Here is a 17,090-nt window from a genome sequence, read left to right on the forward strand (position 1 = left end):
ATCCCAGTCTACCGCATTTCCTTGGGACAATAACAGGAACCCCCCCCCCCCCATTCTGGCCTTAATTAAAAAAAAAAATTTATTACTGTATCTTTTTTTTTCCCCCTAGGGGTACAGGTCTGTGAATCATTAGGCTTACACATTTCATAGAACTCACCATAGCACATACCCTTCCCAATGTCCATAATCCAACCACCCTATCCCTACTCCCTTACTCCCCAGCAACCCTCAGTTTGTTTCCTGAGATTAAGGGTCTATTATGGTTTGTCTCCCTTCCTGGTCTCATCTTGTTTCATTTTTTTCCCTCCCTACCCCCAACCCTCGACCCCCAGCCCTGGCCTCTCAAATTCCTCATATCAGGGAGATCATATGATAATTGTCTTTCTCTGATTGACTTATTTTGCTCAGCATAATACCCTCTAGTTCCATCCACATCATTGCAAATGGCAAGATTTTGTTTCTTTTGATGGCTGCATAGTATTCCATTGTGTGTGTGTGTGTGTATATATATATATATATGCCACATCTTCTTTATCCATTCATCTGTTGATGGCCATCTAGCCATCTAGGCCCTTTCCATTTTTGGCTATTGTGAGCATTGCTGCTATAAACTTTTGGGTGCATGTGCCCCTTCAGATCACTACATTTGTATCTTTGAGGTAAATACCCAGTAGTGTGATTAAAAGCACAGTATCTTAGCACTTACCCCACCCTACTCAATGACCATATCTTTCAAGAGAGCCCAGTAAGAAGGCCCAGTTTCCTCAGAGGACTCAAAAACATGCTGTTTTTGATCTGAAACCATCAAGAGTGGGATTCAACCCATATATACTATTGATCCAAGTGAAGTGGCTAATAATGACACATGGGGAAGTTGGGAAAATTCCTTTGACCATAATATATTCTACATGATTTAAACTCCCATTCTGGAACTTTAAGCACAGGGGAATTGTCAAAATGCAAATAACAACATTGCATCTGTGGTAAGCAGACTTCTAAGGTGACTCCAAGACACCCACTTCTGGGAGGGGGAGGAATCCCCTTCCCTTGAGTGTGGGTGGGATGACACCCTCATGGTTGGGTTACCTTTCCTGGCAATATAAGGGTTTTGTAGAGGTAATTAGTTGACTTATCAATTGACCTGAAAGGGAGAGTAGTCTGGTGGGCCCAAGCTAATCAGGTGACCAGCTTAAAAAAGAGTTTGGTGGTCAGAGAAGCAGGAAGTCATAGACAGGAGAGAGAAGAAAAGAGGAGAGGGGAGGAGGGAGGAAGGCAGAAAAGGGTAGAGGGAGAAGAGAGAAGAATCAGATCCTCTTGCTAGTCTTGAAGAAGTAATCTGACATGTTGTAAAGAGGGCCATGTGACAAAAGCCTAGGTCTTTAGAGCCTTTTCTATTTGCCACAAACTTCCCCTACCAAGAGCTATCAAGCAAGCTGGAACTTAGCTGCAAAGAACTGAATTCTTTTTTTTTTTTTTTTTTAAGATTTTATATATTTATTTTAGAGAGGTGGGGGAGGGGCAGAGAGAGATTCTCAAGCAAGCAGAATTCTCAAGCAGAGATTCTCTGAGCAGAGCTGGACAAAGTGCTCTACCCCACAATGAGATCACGACCATGAGCCTAAATCAACAGTCACCCAGGTGCCCTCACAAAGTACTGAATTCGGACAATAGCTCCAGGAGGTGTTCAGAAGTAGATCTTTCCCTAGTTGGGCCTCTGGTTGAAGACAACCCCTGACAACTGGATTTCAGACTTGAGGGGCTCTGGGCTGAAGACCCAGCTAATAAGTACATACTTCTGATCCACGGAAACTTCCGGACAACAAATTTATAGCTGTTAAACCTGTGGTAACTTGTTATGCAGCAACAGAAAATGGATATAGCATCCTTCAGCCAGAGGACATTTGGAAAGGAATTGTGTCTATTTGTTTCTTATTCCCATCCTGGGACGGTGTCTAGTGTCTAGGACACACCTGTTTGTTCTTGAGCACACCATGCGAAGGGGACCAACCATGCATGAACAAACACCTTCAGTCACAAAGAAAGCAGAGACCGCCTTGGCCCAGGGCTGGGAGTGTGTGCACACCTAGGACAGGGCAGGAAGATGGGGTGCAGCTTGCCAGAGACCCATCCTGGACAGGACATGGCAGGGCTCGATCTTCACCCTGTCCACCCACTTCACACTGCCTAACAGTTTCTTAGTCTCAAGAAGCCTGAAGCATGAACAGATATTAACACGCGTGGCCAAAAAAGTCCCTTTAGCTCAATTCCACTTTGGCACTTCTTTAAGATGTCTAGAAAACTGGGGGAAACTGGTAGACAGGTGGAGGTGTGCTGCTTTCTCTAGGAACCCTTTCCTCTTATAACTCTCACTTCCAGGGGCCTGGCATGTCCTTGCTCTCAGGGACACTTCTCCACCTTCTCTCCTTCTTCAAGACACACAGCCTCTTGGCAACCTGCATGAGCAGGCTTGCTGTTCATATGTTCCCTGCTGCCCTTGTCCCAACTTCTGGTCACTGCCACTTGGTCCTGGAGACCTTGGTCCCCAGCACAGGGACCACCTCTGTACCACCCCCTCCACCCCCCACCCCTGCCCCAGGCATGCTTAAGCCTTGTCTTGAGGTCACCTTCAGGTCACCGTATGCATTGCCTCGCAAACCATCCATGTCATTCGGGTTCTCTCTCACAGCCTCGCAGCTGTCTTCCTCTCTGGCCTGTGAGCCCTGGAGGGCAGGCCCACACCTCCTCCCTGGGGAGCCCTGGGGCACAGAGGGGTTGAACACGCACTGGATTGACCCTGGAGGTGCGGGGCGGAGAAGGAGCAGACTGACCTAGAGAAAGCATGACCTTCAGATCCTGAGGGAACCAGTGGCATGTCACTGTAGGCCAGGTGAAGGCACCCTGCCCAGAGGTGGGGGGGACAAGCTCCATAGCTTTTAGAAGCCCCTTTGGTAAGATTATATTCTCATCCTCTAGAGACTCCAAAAGATAGATTTCTTCTCTTTTTTGTCCTGTTCACGTGATGAATCCAGCGTAAATAATGCCATCTACCCCAGTTATTAAAAGCTTTCCAACATTCTCAGCAACCTGAGGCCTTACATAGAACAGGGAAAGCACCTGACCTTTCAGGGGGTGAGAATGCTACCTGATAAGGTAGTTTATTTTTTTTAAAGATTTTATTTATTTGACAGACTGAGATTACAAGTAGGCAGAGAGGCAGGCAGAGAGAGAGAGGGGGAAGCAGGCTCCCTGCTGAGCAGAGAGCCCGATGTGGGGCTCGATCCCAGGACCCTGAGATCATGACCTGAGCCGAAGGCAGAGGCTTTAACCCACTGAGCCACCCAGGCGCCCCTGAAAGGTGTTTTTTTTTAATGCAATTTAGATAACGTCCTTGCCTAGATTCTTGTTCTTATCTTCTTGTCTTCCTATATGCCACCATGTTCATTTGCTGGAAAATACGTCAGAGGATGGGTCACTAACGTTGCTGCTAGGCCAGGCAGAGGATGCTTTGGACCCCAGCATGTGTGTTAGATATCTCATTGTGCCAGATAATTTCAATAGTGATTCCTTCCATGAATTTCTCATCTACCTCAAATAGGGCACATCCTGAAAGCATGCTCAATAAAGCAGAACCTGTGCTTTGCCCTCTGGGGGAGGGGAGGCTGCCTTCCACCTCTTCGCGGGGCATTCCTGGACTCTGACCCCAGAAAAGGAGCCTTAGGGGTGTAAATTCACCAGCTACAGCCAGAAGTCATCTTTCCTCTAGAAGGAATCTTGCACATCTAGAAAATGTAAAAGGAATCACATATCTCTGGAAGTAAGCTTTCTGGGTCCGAGAATCAATGTCATCTTAAATGGGGCATCTTCTCTTCATTCAAATTTCTTCTGGGCAATGTGTCATTTTCTTAATCTCACTGTAGCCCACATAGTTAGTCACACTTGGAAGGTAACTGAATCATGATAAAATTTAGTATGTGGCTTAGGGGGATGGAAGCTAAGGCTTAGTGGCTTGATTTCATTTTCAGTTGGCTTCCAGAAAGTCAAGATTGTCACGCAGTTGAGAGCATTCCTAGGACTGTCAGTCGGATGTGACCGCCCCAGAAAGATGACCCAGCTATGATAAATGCCAGTGCTTTCCAGCCTCTGGAGACCGAAAAATGGCTCTGCACTATTCTAACATCTCCAGCCAGACCCAGGTTGGGATGTCCATGATTAAGGTGTTTTTTGCCCAAGCAGTGTGACTGGGAACATGGTACAAAGTTCCTATTTCTAGCTTTGACAAAATGGTCATTCAGTTTCCTCACACAATAACTTCACTTAAGAACAGGAGACAGACATGCAAACGTGGGAACTTGCACTGTGAATAGAAAAAAACCCACAGGACGTGAGCACCTGCAGAGAAGAAAATGGTGGGTGAACTCCATCGAGGGAGGCTGGTGGTATTACGGGTGAGGAGCGATTAGTCACTCATTCTGCCTTTTCCAAGCAACGTTCCTGATTCATACACGATAATGGGACAAATTAACTTGAGCTTTGTAACAGATGGTTACCACACAGTTTAAAATAAGATGTCATTTTGCTCATCACCCACGAAGAAAACAAAACGTGATAAGTCTCTAGGAGCAAGACGAGCACATCGTGCCCTGAACGTGACCCTGTGATTCCTTTTAACATCACTTCCCTTATGGAGTGACTCCACACACCCAAGGTCATTGATCCCTCTTCTCTGGGTCTTGCCTGTGCTTCTGCAAGTCCCTCCCACGGGACTACAGTGTGTTGCTCTAGGTCTCTCTCCCTAGCGTTTCTGTCCAGCTCCAGACCCACCCCCCAACCCCCGCCATCCACCTGGTATTCAACACAGAGCAGAGCTGTGCTGGGGGCGTGATGGGAGCTTGCTGCTATGATAGCTCACCTCTTCCCCAGGGATTTCTTATCACACTGTTAACTCTCGAATACATATCCTTAACCTGGGCTGCTCCTGACCTCCAGACTCTCATGTACAACTGGACAGCAGTGTCACAGGTCTCACCAGGATCTCTGACCTAGTCTGTCCCTCCTGGCCCAGCCATCGCCCCCCCCCAAGCCTGTTCCTCCCCACAGGGGTCTGCATCTCCCCATGGTACTGTTACTGTCATCTACCCACTAAGGGCGGGCAACATTCTTGGGCTCATGCTTGCCTCAGCCTTTCTGCCATGGTCCCCATCCAGTCCATCAGCGCGTCCCATGGGTCCACCTTCAACACAGATCCTGCTTCAATATTTAGCTTCTTCTTGTTACTTCCTCTGCTACCCCCAGGGTGCTGGCTACTCCTCCCCTGAGCTAAAGCAGCTACCTCCTCCTTGCTCTTCCTGCTTCTTCTCTTGCCCCCTTAGACTCCATTCTCAACAAAGCACCTGAATGCATCAGATGGGGAGCCAAACATGTCACTCCCCTGCTCGAAGTCCTCCCAGGACTATACATCCGGCCTACAGTTAAGTCCCAGGGCTCATAGTGGTTCCCTGGGCCCCTGGCCACTATTCTTCTGCCTTCCTTTCCAACTCCTCCAGCATCCCTTCGAACTACTCTCATGCCTGGCCTTCCTTATGTAGTGCGCAAGACTGGGGCCAAGCCCCTCCTGCCGGGACCACCAGAGCTGGAAGTCTCCATCTCTCCCTCCTCCCTGCCCTCCAGAGACCTGCCTTACTCTCCCTCCTGTCTCCTCACATCCCCGTACCCCGTACCTTATTTCCTACCCCTTCCACAACGGTCCTCACCGCCTCAGTTCACGTTTATGGTCTACCTTTTATTGTCATTCTTCCCCACTAGAATTTAATCTCTGCAAATGCAGAAATTTCACCTGCGTGGTTTAGAGTCATGACCCAAGCACCTGCGATGGGCTGTTTCATGGGAGCACAGAGTTGTGTTGGATGAACTGGTCTTGGCTTGGCAGCTCTCACACATCTTCGACTTAAAATGTAAGAAAGTGAGGCTCAAGAAGGTCAAGTAACTTGGCCAAGTTCTTCCAGCTGACCGGAACTTGGTCAGGTTGGGCTCAGTCAGAAGCCTGGGGAATATCTGCACATCTTAACCATTCCCCTGGCCAATCTGCTTCAAGCTACACCCTTCCGTGGAGCCGAGACTCAACACCACAAGCCAAGGGGTTCCCTATATATTTTCTGACTATACTTCAATTTCTCAGGTATGCAGTCACTACTATATTACACAGACATGCCTCTGCCCTTTGGGTTCACAGCCTCACTGAAGCACCACACACCATCTTGCCCACAGTGGCGGGCTTCTGGATGAGGCACAGGTCGTTACTCCTCAGGCCTAGAACTCGTGATCTCAGAGTCTTCTTACACATAAATGAAGCAAGAAAACCCAATGGGGAAATTTATGGTTTCTTGTATTTTCCATGGCAGGTAATCATTAAAGAATGAAAGACATTTTTCCTTCATCTCTCAAGAGGTCAATGCTTGTATGCACGGAAGCCCTGTTCTTTTGTTGCCTGTGAGACTGTTATGGTGTGGGAGGGGTGTTGTACCCTGCAGGGATTTAAAGCCCAGGAGAATGGCATTGTGGGTTCTGTGGGAGGGGAAGACTGGTACCCCACTCAACACGGGGGCTCCTCTCAGATAGATGGGCTGTCCCATGCCTTAACAGGCACTGAGAGAGTAAAGCTAAGCCCCTGGGGTGGACCAGGGGCAAAACTAACTGAATGAAGGTCAATTTATTCCAAATTTTCTGGACCACACAAATCCCAGTTCCTGTAGAGTCCCAGGTGGCCCCAGGGGGGCCACCACCACCTGCCACTCTGTGACAGAGATGATATTTCCTTCCTAAGACAGCTAGAACTATGCCTCGAACAAGTGGATTTTTGGGGGCATCTATGTCACTCTCCCACAAATATAGTATATGCGCACACATGTATATCAGCAGCTTATCCACAACTATCCTGAGCAGTAAGTTACTACAAGGAGGAATTTACACATTACACCTGGCAACACTGAGCGGCGTTCTCAAATCGCTGTTTCATGGTCGAGCCCATTCTTCCCCATGGACATTAACAGTGGCGCCTGATGGTAGCAACAGGAGCACAGCCTGGGTGGGAGAGAATAAGTCGGCCTCTTAGTGGACCATACTCCTCCTCCAGTTGGGGTGGGGGACCACCTGGGGCTCACCTGACACGAGCCAGGGTTCTCACCAGAATCCGGGCACAGAAAGGGCCTAATGGATCATCTAGTCTACACCCCTGCTTGGGAGTTGAGGAAAGACGTCAAGAGAAGTCAGATGCATGGCAGGCTGGGGTCAGCTCTATGCTGAGGAACACATTTATTCTTTCTGCCTACAGTGTTTTTCAGTTCCTTGTTTCCCTGTGCTAGGCAGAGCCCTGGCATGCAGGCTCTCGCTGCTCCAGAAGCATGCTCCCAAAGCGGGGGGCAGCCGGCCAGCCTTCTTAAGGCTTCCTGAAGCATGGATGGGGTGCCTTCCCAGCGCTGGGTGGGGATCCCTGCTGCCCGTTCTCTCCGTCCTCTTGGCATGTGACAGAAACAGTGTTGGTGAAGTTAGCATCTTCACTCAGTAAGTTTGGGTTCTTTTTTTTTTTTTTTTAATATTTTATTTATTTATTTGACAGAGATCACAAGCATGCAAAGAGACAGGCAGAGAGGGAAGAGGAAGCAGGCTCCCCACTGACCAGAGAGCCCAAAGTGAGGCTCGATCCCAGGACCCTGGGATCATGACCTGAGCCGAAGGCAGAGGCTTTAACCCACTAAGCCACCTAGCTGTCCCTAAGTTTGGGTTTTTTAAAGCTTTCCAAGCCTGGATGGTTGGAGTGGAATAGTACCTCTTTTTAGATACTAATCCAGAAGGTAAGACGTATGTTATAAAAATGAGTATGCAATGTCCGGAAGAAATAACAGAAAAGACATTACAAAGAAGTATAGGGTTTTGCTAAGCATAGCAGGGTCCAAGGAGGAGGCATTCATCGTGCCAGGGTGGGGGCGCTGCACCCTTTGCCGGGACTCAACCTTCAAAGGAAATAGCCACAGTTATGGGTGCTACCAGCCACTGTCAGGACCTAAGGTTATAAAGTCCGAGCTGGGTAGCATTAGAGAGACATTAGCTCATGAGACGCTTTTCTTTCTTAACTTCTACCAATTTCCCCCTTCTCTATGAAGAGTGAATCCTTTGTTAAAAATCTCTTATCTTGGGCGCCTGGGTGGTTCAGTGGGTTAAGCAACTACCTTCAGGTCAGGTTATGATCTTGGACTCCTGAGATGGAGCTCCCTGCTCAGCAGGGAGTCTGCTTCTCGCCTCTGAACCTCTCCCCTCTCATGCTCTCTCTCTCTCTCAGATAAATAAATAAAGAAAGAAAATCTTTTAAAAAAAATCTCTTATCTGAATGATTCACGTAGAAGCATCTTTAAAAGAGCCAGTCTCCCCATCGGGAGTGGTTTAGGATGATTGCTAATCCAGTTGAATTGTTTTGTGATTGTTGATCAGTTGGTGACCATGAGCTGAGACAGAGCATGGCTGTGGGTGTTAGTCTTTGGATTGCTTTTGACAGCTCTGAAACAGCGGAGGTAACAAGTCACCTACAGTCACAACATCAGATCCAATGAATTACTGGGACTGTAGACCCTGTTCTCAAACCAAGCATGCCATGGGTGAGGCTCCCCCGAGTCCTGTGGCTGGGACAGATTACCAGGCTGCACAGCACAAATAAGGCCCCACACTACCACCCCTTCCTATGTCTACGTGAATTCTGTGCTTTCTTTCTTGGAGCAGGCAGATGAGGATGTTTCCTGGATTGTTCTACAAGAAATGGGAGGAGGCTGAGTATACACAGAAGCTGGCATCTGGGGAGAACACCCTAGAGTCCACTTCTGGATACTTCCTATTTGTCCCACAGATCTCTGCTCCCCCTACTCTGCACCCAAAGGGTGACCTGCACAGACCCCAGTAATGGGCTCTCTGCTCTCAGCCCTTCTGGTGAGAGGCACTGGTCAGAGCCCGGATGGTGGAGGAACAAGGTGTCTGGAGTGTTTATATTTCCAGAATCTTTTCTTCGAGAAGCCATACCTTCTATAAGTAGTGCTCTCCATCAGCTACTCTCATCATTTGCCTCTTTGCTACCAGGACTGGTAGGAAATGACTGGTCCATCTGTCAAGATCAAGATCATACCAACGACAGATCCTTCTCTTGAGTCTTCTGCAGCCCTCCAAAGGCTTGGGCATTTTCAACTATGTCTTGGTGAAGGGCTGAGACCAGCCTGATTTCCTGACGGAGCACTTCTCGTGGCTGCAGGACTGAACACACCCTTTCTGCCATGCTCAGTCAGAGGCTCCCCATCCTGTTCTCCTGGGAGGGGCCACACAGGAGCCCCTCGATATACCCGGCCTTTGAAATGGAGGCTCCAACCCACAGCAGCCGGGAAGAGCTGCTGACCATAGAGTCAGAATCAGAAAGCCTTGCTCCCCAGCCCAGCTGGGTGAGGACACACTCCTCGTGCACGGACAACCCACAGTGGCAGATGGGGTCCCATGGGAGAGGATGCTGGGCCTGAGAAGGGCATCGAGTCTTCTGGATGCATGTCCGAGAAGTCCCTGAACATGTGGTTTTGCAAAGATACATAATGAAAACGGTGATGAGTAAGATAGGATATTTGCTCTGTTTCAGGAAGAACCTACATCTGTTTTAGACATTTGTTTTGCACTGACTGTTTTGTCCCTAGGAGCGCCAAAGAAGACAAGCCTGGCTTGCTCCCCAAATCTCTTCCTCATTGGGATGTCAGAAGAAACCCTCAGAAGAAGAGAGAAGGTGAAGTCAGTGTTTGTGTCTCTTCAACCAGGAGGCCGGGAAGCCCGGGAGGGCAGGAGACGGCAGCCACACAAGATGTAAGAGCTTCGCCGGGCCACCACCTGTCTTCCCGTCTTTGCAGGAAAACAGACTCAGGGTGGTTACATAACTTTCTCCTATCCCCAGGAAGTGACAGTCTCCTATCCTTCTCAAAGCCCATGGTCTTTCTGCCTTTCATTCGACACCCATGGGAACGTTAGATGGAAACAGGAGAAAAATAAGGCAAAACCACAGAGCGTTCTCCTTAGAGGGGGCCGGCCTAGCCAGGCGGGATCTGGGAGCAAAGGGAAAACCCAAGAGGTCTCAGAACCACATTGTCATGGATCCCTACTAGTCTGTCCGGCCCAGGCTGGAGCAGGGCGTGGCTGCAGAGGTGCCACAACAGGCCTCTCCCTTGCTCACTGATCTACTGATCTACGTCAGGCCAGTCTCACTCCCCGAGCCTAGGCCACACGGGCCTGCCGGACCCACCACTCACCTGCCTGCTCCAAAGCCACCATGGTCGCCTGCTCGATCAAGTCCCGTTCGATGAAGCTCCGGAAGTCTTCGCTGTACACGCTCAGATCTGGCAACTGGAATGTGTAGATGGGCATCTCCAGGGGGAACTGCTCATTGTTGCACTCACTCGCCACGTGGGACCGGGCCAAGGAGACGATGGCCGAGCTGGCGTGGGAAATCCCCCGGGAAAGTCGCTTTTCTGCAAGGGTGGGGGAGGGGGAAGGATGACCACAGGAACGGAGTTGGGGGGGGCATGTGCCTGTGCGGGCATGCACGTGCACACATATGCCCCCACCCAAGTCCACACGCACACACATACACCCAGGCACGCACACATTCACCCGCACCCCCGCCACTCTTCCTGCAGACCTCCCTGACGCAGAGCTGACATTACCAGCACCTGGCATACGGTGCTTACTCACTCTGAGTCAGGAAACCATTCAGAAAGAGGCGAGTTGCAAGGCTACCGCACACGTACACAGCGGCCTCATGGAAGATAGCTGGTCTAGCGTTTTTGGGTCTTAAGTAACATCTAACTCAGTTCAGCAGAGCTGCCCTGGGCTTGGCTGAAAGCCACAAGCCAGACTGCTCTTTGTTTTAGACATTCTTACATTTAAAGCAAGAAGCAGTTGTTTCAGGCTTTCCCATGTGGCTTGGATTATAAGAGAGGTTACTGTACTAAAGGTACTCTGATAGATATACCCCATGTGATGAATATGCCCCAAATAAAAAAATACGAAGCCATCACATCTGCTTCTCTTCTTCTTTTTATAAAGATTTTATTTATTTTGAAGAGAGAGCGAATGAGTAGAGGGGAGCTTCGCAAGGAGAAGCAGACTCCCCGCTGAGCAGGGAGCCTAATACGGGGCTAGACCCCAGCACTCTGGGATCATGACCTAAGCTGAAGGCAGACGCTTAACCACCTGAGCCACCCAGGCATCCCTGCTTTTCTTCTGTCTCAGTCTGACATTGTCCCTGCACTCGAAAAGAGCCCATCTACTCTGGTCTTATTCTGCCTGGAGTTTCCAGCCAAAGGGTGAGACGTGTAGGGCAGATTTCCTCTGAGGGACCTGCTGTTGCCCTGGGAGGGAGTTAATCACGAGATCCCAACGTGCAGCAAAAAAGCAGATGTCTTTGTTCTCTTGACACTTGGTTTTTTGAGCCCTGCTCTTCATAGCTAATGTTAACCGTAATAAAAGAATTCTTAATCGACTGAGCCACCCAGGCATCCTTCATAATAGAAGAATTCTTAAAATCACGGTGTTAGGGGGGACGTTTTCTTTTTACAACCAATAGTCGTAATACTGGAGAATTCTTCTAGCAAGGCAGAAGTGCTCTTTTAATTTGCTCAGGAAAACAAAATTCAGACTGGTGTCTGAATGGGTGTTGTCTAAGCCCTGTATCAAATTCCCAAGTGTATCCACTCGGGTCATGAGGACTGCCACTTCATTTCAGATTAGCCTGCCCCCCAATCAGGCTCTGTGTCCATGCTGATGCCAATCGGAAGCATGTCTCTGCCCACCTGTGCTCACCGAAAGCCCAAGCTCGGGCCTTCATCTGGAATGGGAGCTCCTTACTTCCCCAAGAGCAAGGGCAGTGGACAGAAATGTGATCAAAATCATTTTGATACAGCAGACTAAAAACAGAAGGCTTTTGATCCCAGGGTAAGTTGGTTTTAAATTTAAAGTCAATTCCCAGAAGCCTCAAGTATCTGGGCATTAAAATGAATGGTGAGTCCCACAGAGAGAGTATTTTAAAATGAGTAGTTTTAATTCACCTTCGGTTGGATTCTGAGACCATGAAGACTCATTATTTTGTATTTTGAGGAAAGGCAAAGAGAAGTTAAACCACCCTGGCCATGAGAAAGAAGAGACTTGGAGCATGTAGGGCCTGGCTTGTCTACCACTGGGGATGGCCCCATTGCTTCCTGCACTTGGTCCACAGTCTTGAGAGCAGGAGCGAAGGAGACTCTGAGTCCTTCTGCCATGTTCTCCAGATCTCACAAGCCATGCTGATGTCTCACTTCTTGATACAGACTACTGTTTCTGTATCTGGGAAAGTAGAAACTGCTTCACCCCCTGGGAACCTGATGGAGATGGGCATCAGACGTTCCTTAACACCCAAGGTGTTATAGTCCACTGGGCAGACTCACGATGCAGCTCTCAATAGTGGGAATCTGCTGGGCACAGTCATCCACACTCTTTCGTGGCTTATCACTTAGTACCTCTTTGCCAATCATTGAGATGCTATTAGGACCTTAGGAGCATTGTGACTCATAGTATAATACGATGCTATTAAATAGTTCCACATAGTAACTATTTGGGGTCTGAATGAAAAAACATTTGGGGGCACATGGGTGGCTCATTCAGTTGAGTGTCCAACTCTTGGTTTCGGGTTGGGTCATGATCTCAGGTTCTGGGATTGAGATGCTCGTTGTGCTCCCCACTCAGTGGGGAACCTGCTTAATAATTCTCTCTCCCTCTCCCTCTGCCCCTCCCTCTGCTCTCTCTCTGTCTCTCTCAAATAAATAAATAAATCTTAAAAAAGAAAAAAACTTTTGAACTAAAAGTAAATTATGTTAAAGCTCATATAGTGAGAAACATATGCTCCTAATTCTAACACTTGCTCACCACCATCTCCATGAATGTCTATATGTAATAACACACAGACACACACACACACACACACACACACACACTGATTACTTAAACATGAACTCAGTGATCCTTCTTTGAGAGGTATAAATGAATTGTTTTATGGGAATGACCATGCTCAGAGTTATACTCTAGAGAAATACAGATATTAAATAAAAACACAGTGAAACACACAGAATTCTGCAACTATTGACAAAACCAACTCATACTGATGTTATTCAGGCCAGGGGAGCTGTTTTAACTGTATTTTCGTGTTTTCTGTATTCTTGATACTCTGGCATCTGGGGCATCCCTGAGTGTGGAGGGACTCTCCTTACTAGGAGTAGCTAATTCTGAGAGCCAATGACTCCTAGGAAAGGAGCATGCCTTTTCTATGCAAACCAATGAATCCAGAGGCCACACTCTGAACCACCTCTTCTCTCTGGTTCTTACACTCCAGCAAGCAATAGTTCTCTGCGACCGGGGGCAAGGTACAAGACAACCGGGGATAGCTTCTAAGCCCCAGAGAGCTTGCTGAACTTATTCAGTCTTGCCAATCCTAAGTCTGTTCATCCTCTCTTGCCTTTTCCAAGGAAATCACAATAAAAGTTCATGTCCATGTTTTCCTTCTCAGTCCTTTCTGCCTCCTGACCACACTTGGTCCTTCCCCATGTGGTCCTGCATGGTGTGCCATGCCATGTCTCCTGCTTTTTTGGGAACTGTGAGTATAACAACTTCCTTCATGATATTCTTTTCCATGTGTGCATATCTCATCATATCTGATTAAAACAAATCCTAGGTATTTTAAGAACAGGTGCACAAGTCTTTCTGAAAGGGGCAGATATAAATACTTTAGGCTTTATAAGCCGGAGCTTACATAGCCAGTGTATAAATGAATGGGCAAGAGGGTGTTTCAATAAAAATTTTATTTAAAAAACAGACGGTAGCCAGAGTGGGCTCATGGGCCATTGCTTGCTGACCCCCAATTTATAATATGGATCATTAATTTTCCATGTAAATGTATGCACTATGATTTCAAGAACTCAAAGGGTACGGGTATCTAATTCAGAAACTATAATTTCTATTTTATAAAAAGTACATAGGATTGTTCAAAAAACGTAATTAATGGAATTATGTGACAGACTTAGTTTTTCACTTACATTTATTAGGTTCTGAATCCATCAACCTCTCTGGAAGCAGAGAGAAGGGTCCTTCCAGCATTCTCAATGTGAGGATAAAATAATGGGTTGGTTGGTTTGCTGCCAGTCAAAAAGAGCAGGAGCAGCCATATATATATATTTAGAAAACCCCAGATGCTCTCTTAGAAAAAAATGATTAGTATTATAAGAGAATTTATGTAAATCACTACATAAAACATAAATATGGAAAAAGTAAGTCGCTTTTCTCTAGGTCTAAAATCTTAGAATTGAAAACAATATGATAATATGCCAATTATTCTTAAAATAAAAATTCAATCCAATTCCAACCGGAATTCCAAGCTTAAGGTTTACATGGCAGAATAAAATGCCCCATGGGTGCCTGGATGGTTCAGTTGGTTAAGCGGTTGCCTTCAGCTCAGGTCATGATCCCAGGGTCCTAGTTCTGAGCCCCACATTGGGCTCCTTCCTCAGCAGAGAGCCTGCTTCTCCCTCTCCCTCTGCCTGCAGCTCTGCCTACTTGTGCTCTCTATCTCTCGGTCAAATAGATAAATAAAATCTTAAAAAAAAAAAAGAATAAAATGCCCCAAAATAGTGAAAAAACTTTGGAAAAGAATACCATGAAAGAAGTTCCTTAACAAAAATTATAGTAAATGGACTACCAGAGTTAAGGTAACAGGACGAGTGACCACATGTATTGACAATGTCTGGAAATAGATCCAAATATATTTGGGAATTTAATACATGGCAACTTTGGCATTTTAGTTCAGTGGGTAAAGAATGTTTTATTCAATATATGTGCTAGAGTAACTCATTCTTGATTCAGAAGAAAGCAAGACTAGATTCTTTCCTATTTTGTATAAAAATTTCAAATCAATCGAAAGACCTATGAACAAAATTTTAAAACGAATACAGGGACACATTCCAGTAACTGTGTACTCCGGTAGACCTTCCAAAGTGAAAGAGGACTCCTATCAGCCATGGATGCATAATAATATAAACATTTTGTGTGGCAGAATATTCTGTAAACAAAGTCATAAAGCAAATGATATCCTGCGAAAGACATATACATATGTAAAAATACATGTCCCTAATCTTAACCACAAAGAATGCTACACATCGATCAGAAAACTGAAAAAAAAAAAATCAACAGAAAAATGGGCAAAGTATGAGAACAGGCATGTTGCAGAAGGGAAAATCCAGCTGGCTAACTAACAAATGACAGGATGAAAGTTAAAACAAGACACCCTCTTCCACCCTTCACAGTAGAAAAGCAACGTAAAGCCACCACAAAAACGTTCAGTGCTAGCAAGAGTGGAGGGAGATACCTCATTTCACACATTGCCAGCAGAAATGCATCTGAAAAAGTCCTGAAGTTACTGAATTAAAGACACACAGGTACTGGCACAGCAAATCCACTCTGGGAACACTGACTTAGAGAAATACAACACTAGTATCTAAGATCACAGGCATATGGTTGTTTATTTTAGCATTGTTAGTAGTATTGAAAACAAGCAAAACACAAAACCCAAGAAAACCCAGAATAACCATTCATACCGGAGTGGTTTAAATATTACTGTAGGTTGTGGAATAAAATATTGAGACTCTACTCATGATTCAGTGTTCCCAGAAAAAAGTGATTTGAGAAGCATCATATGCATTTGACCTTGATGCATTTTGAAAGAGCACACGGAAAGCAAGGAGGGGACAGACGAAGACATAATCTTTGGTTATTACATCAGTGAGCTCTGAGATGAGTGAAGAAAACTCTTAAGTTCTCTCTCTATATCTTTGTACTGTTTCTTTCATCGGGATAAACACATCTGACTTCTGTAATTAAGAAAAAGAATAGAGGAAAGGGAGCCCGTGGAGCAACGAACTGATGATGAGCAGATCCGGAGACCACGCTACGTAGGAACTAAGTGAACGGACTAGAGGGCATTGGCATGGAGAGACTAAGACTCCAGGAGGAGTGTCCCCCTTTAATCACGTGGGGTCCTGGGCAACTGGACTCCTCCTCTGGCTTCTCTGAGGCAGAGGGAGGAGCCTGAAACCGAAGTGGTGGTGCACATCTCAGTTTGATGAGGGCGCACAGATCGATTTGCCTGCGGCCCAGAGGTGATGCCCCTGCCAGGTCCTTTGCGCCCTCCACCCCCATCCCTGCCACCCCATGCAAGCCACAGCACACTGGGGAAGCCGTTCTGGGCTCAGCCCCTCACCAGGTACCTTGGGCAATGTCGTCCTGTCTCTGCAGGCAGGGCCGCTCCACCTTGTGGCTGGGTTGGGGCGGCTCTCGCTCTGGCTGTTTGGGGCACCTGCCCTCATTGAACACATGTGGCAGGTTGGCTGTGTGCACTTGTCGGAGCTGCTCATAGTCACTCAGAGCGGCGGTCAGGTCCCAGTTTTTGCCTATGGCCAAGAAATGACAATATTAAGGATCTCATTGTAGAAAAAAACTGTGCGAGCTTTGCGCAGTGACAGTATCGTAGCCAATGAGGTTTATTCCAGGCGCAATTATTGCTAATTGAAAAAAACTGTGCAAGAAGGGCTCCTCCTCAGCACGTTCAGTAATGAACTTTCCACCAGTGATGCTCGTATTTTCAGAGGGGTAAATGGCCTGATGTGTAAGTAGGGGTTCACACCTGCAACTGACGTCCATCCGAAATATGTGACTGTATTTATTCTCATCGCCTTCAGCTTCATGCACACACGTGTCAAAACATTATGTTCCTAATTATCCTGCTTTCCTCCACCCCTTTGAAAAATCAACTTGTAGAGGTAGCGTATTCTTGGAGGGAAGCAAAATATAAACTAACCCCGCCCCCCCGCCAAACAAAAAACAAACAACAACAACAACAACAAACCCAAAAACAACCAATAAAAAAAATACCCAAATTTTCTCTAGGCTTTTGCTTATAGTTTTAGTTCTCTTTCTAAGGTTCATATGGGAAAAGCAGAAGCTTG

General features: G+C 46.9%; 1 protein-coding gene and 1 pseudogene across 1 annotated transcript in view; one reads left to right on the top strand and one right to left on the bottom strand.

Moving 5' to 3' along the window:
- Nucleotides 1-17,090, bottom strand: part of OTUD7A (OTU deubiquitinase 7A) — a 365,641-nt gene that overhangs the window by 70,466 nt on the left and 278,085 nt on the right. Inside the window, exons 5-6 of the mRNA XM_059180212.1 lie at nt 16,353-16,535; nt 10,317-10,535 (exon numbers count right to left, since the gene is read on the bottom strand). Of these exons, the coding sequence (XP_059036195.1) occupies nt 10,317-10,535; nt 16,353-16,535 (402 nt within the window). The remainder of the gene's footprint in view (nt 1-10,316; nt 10,536-16,352; nt 16,536-17,090) is intronic.
- On the top strand, nt 16,590-16,668 carry LOC131837362 (U4 spliceosomal RNA; annotated as a pseudogene).

This window comes from Mustela lutreola, chromosome 7 (genome assembly GCF_030435805.1).
Source record: "Mustela lutreola isolate mMusLut2 chromosome 7, mMusLut2.pri, whole genome shotgun sequence".
Taxonomy (NCBI): Eukaryota; Metazoa; Chordata; class Mammalia; order Carnivora; family Mustelidae; genus Mustela; species Mustela lutreola.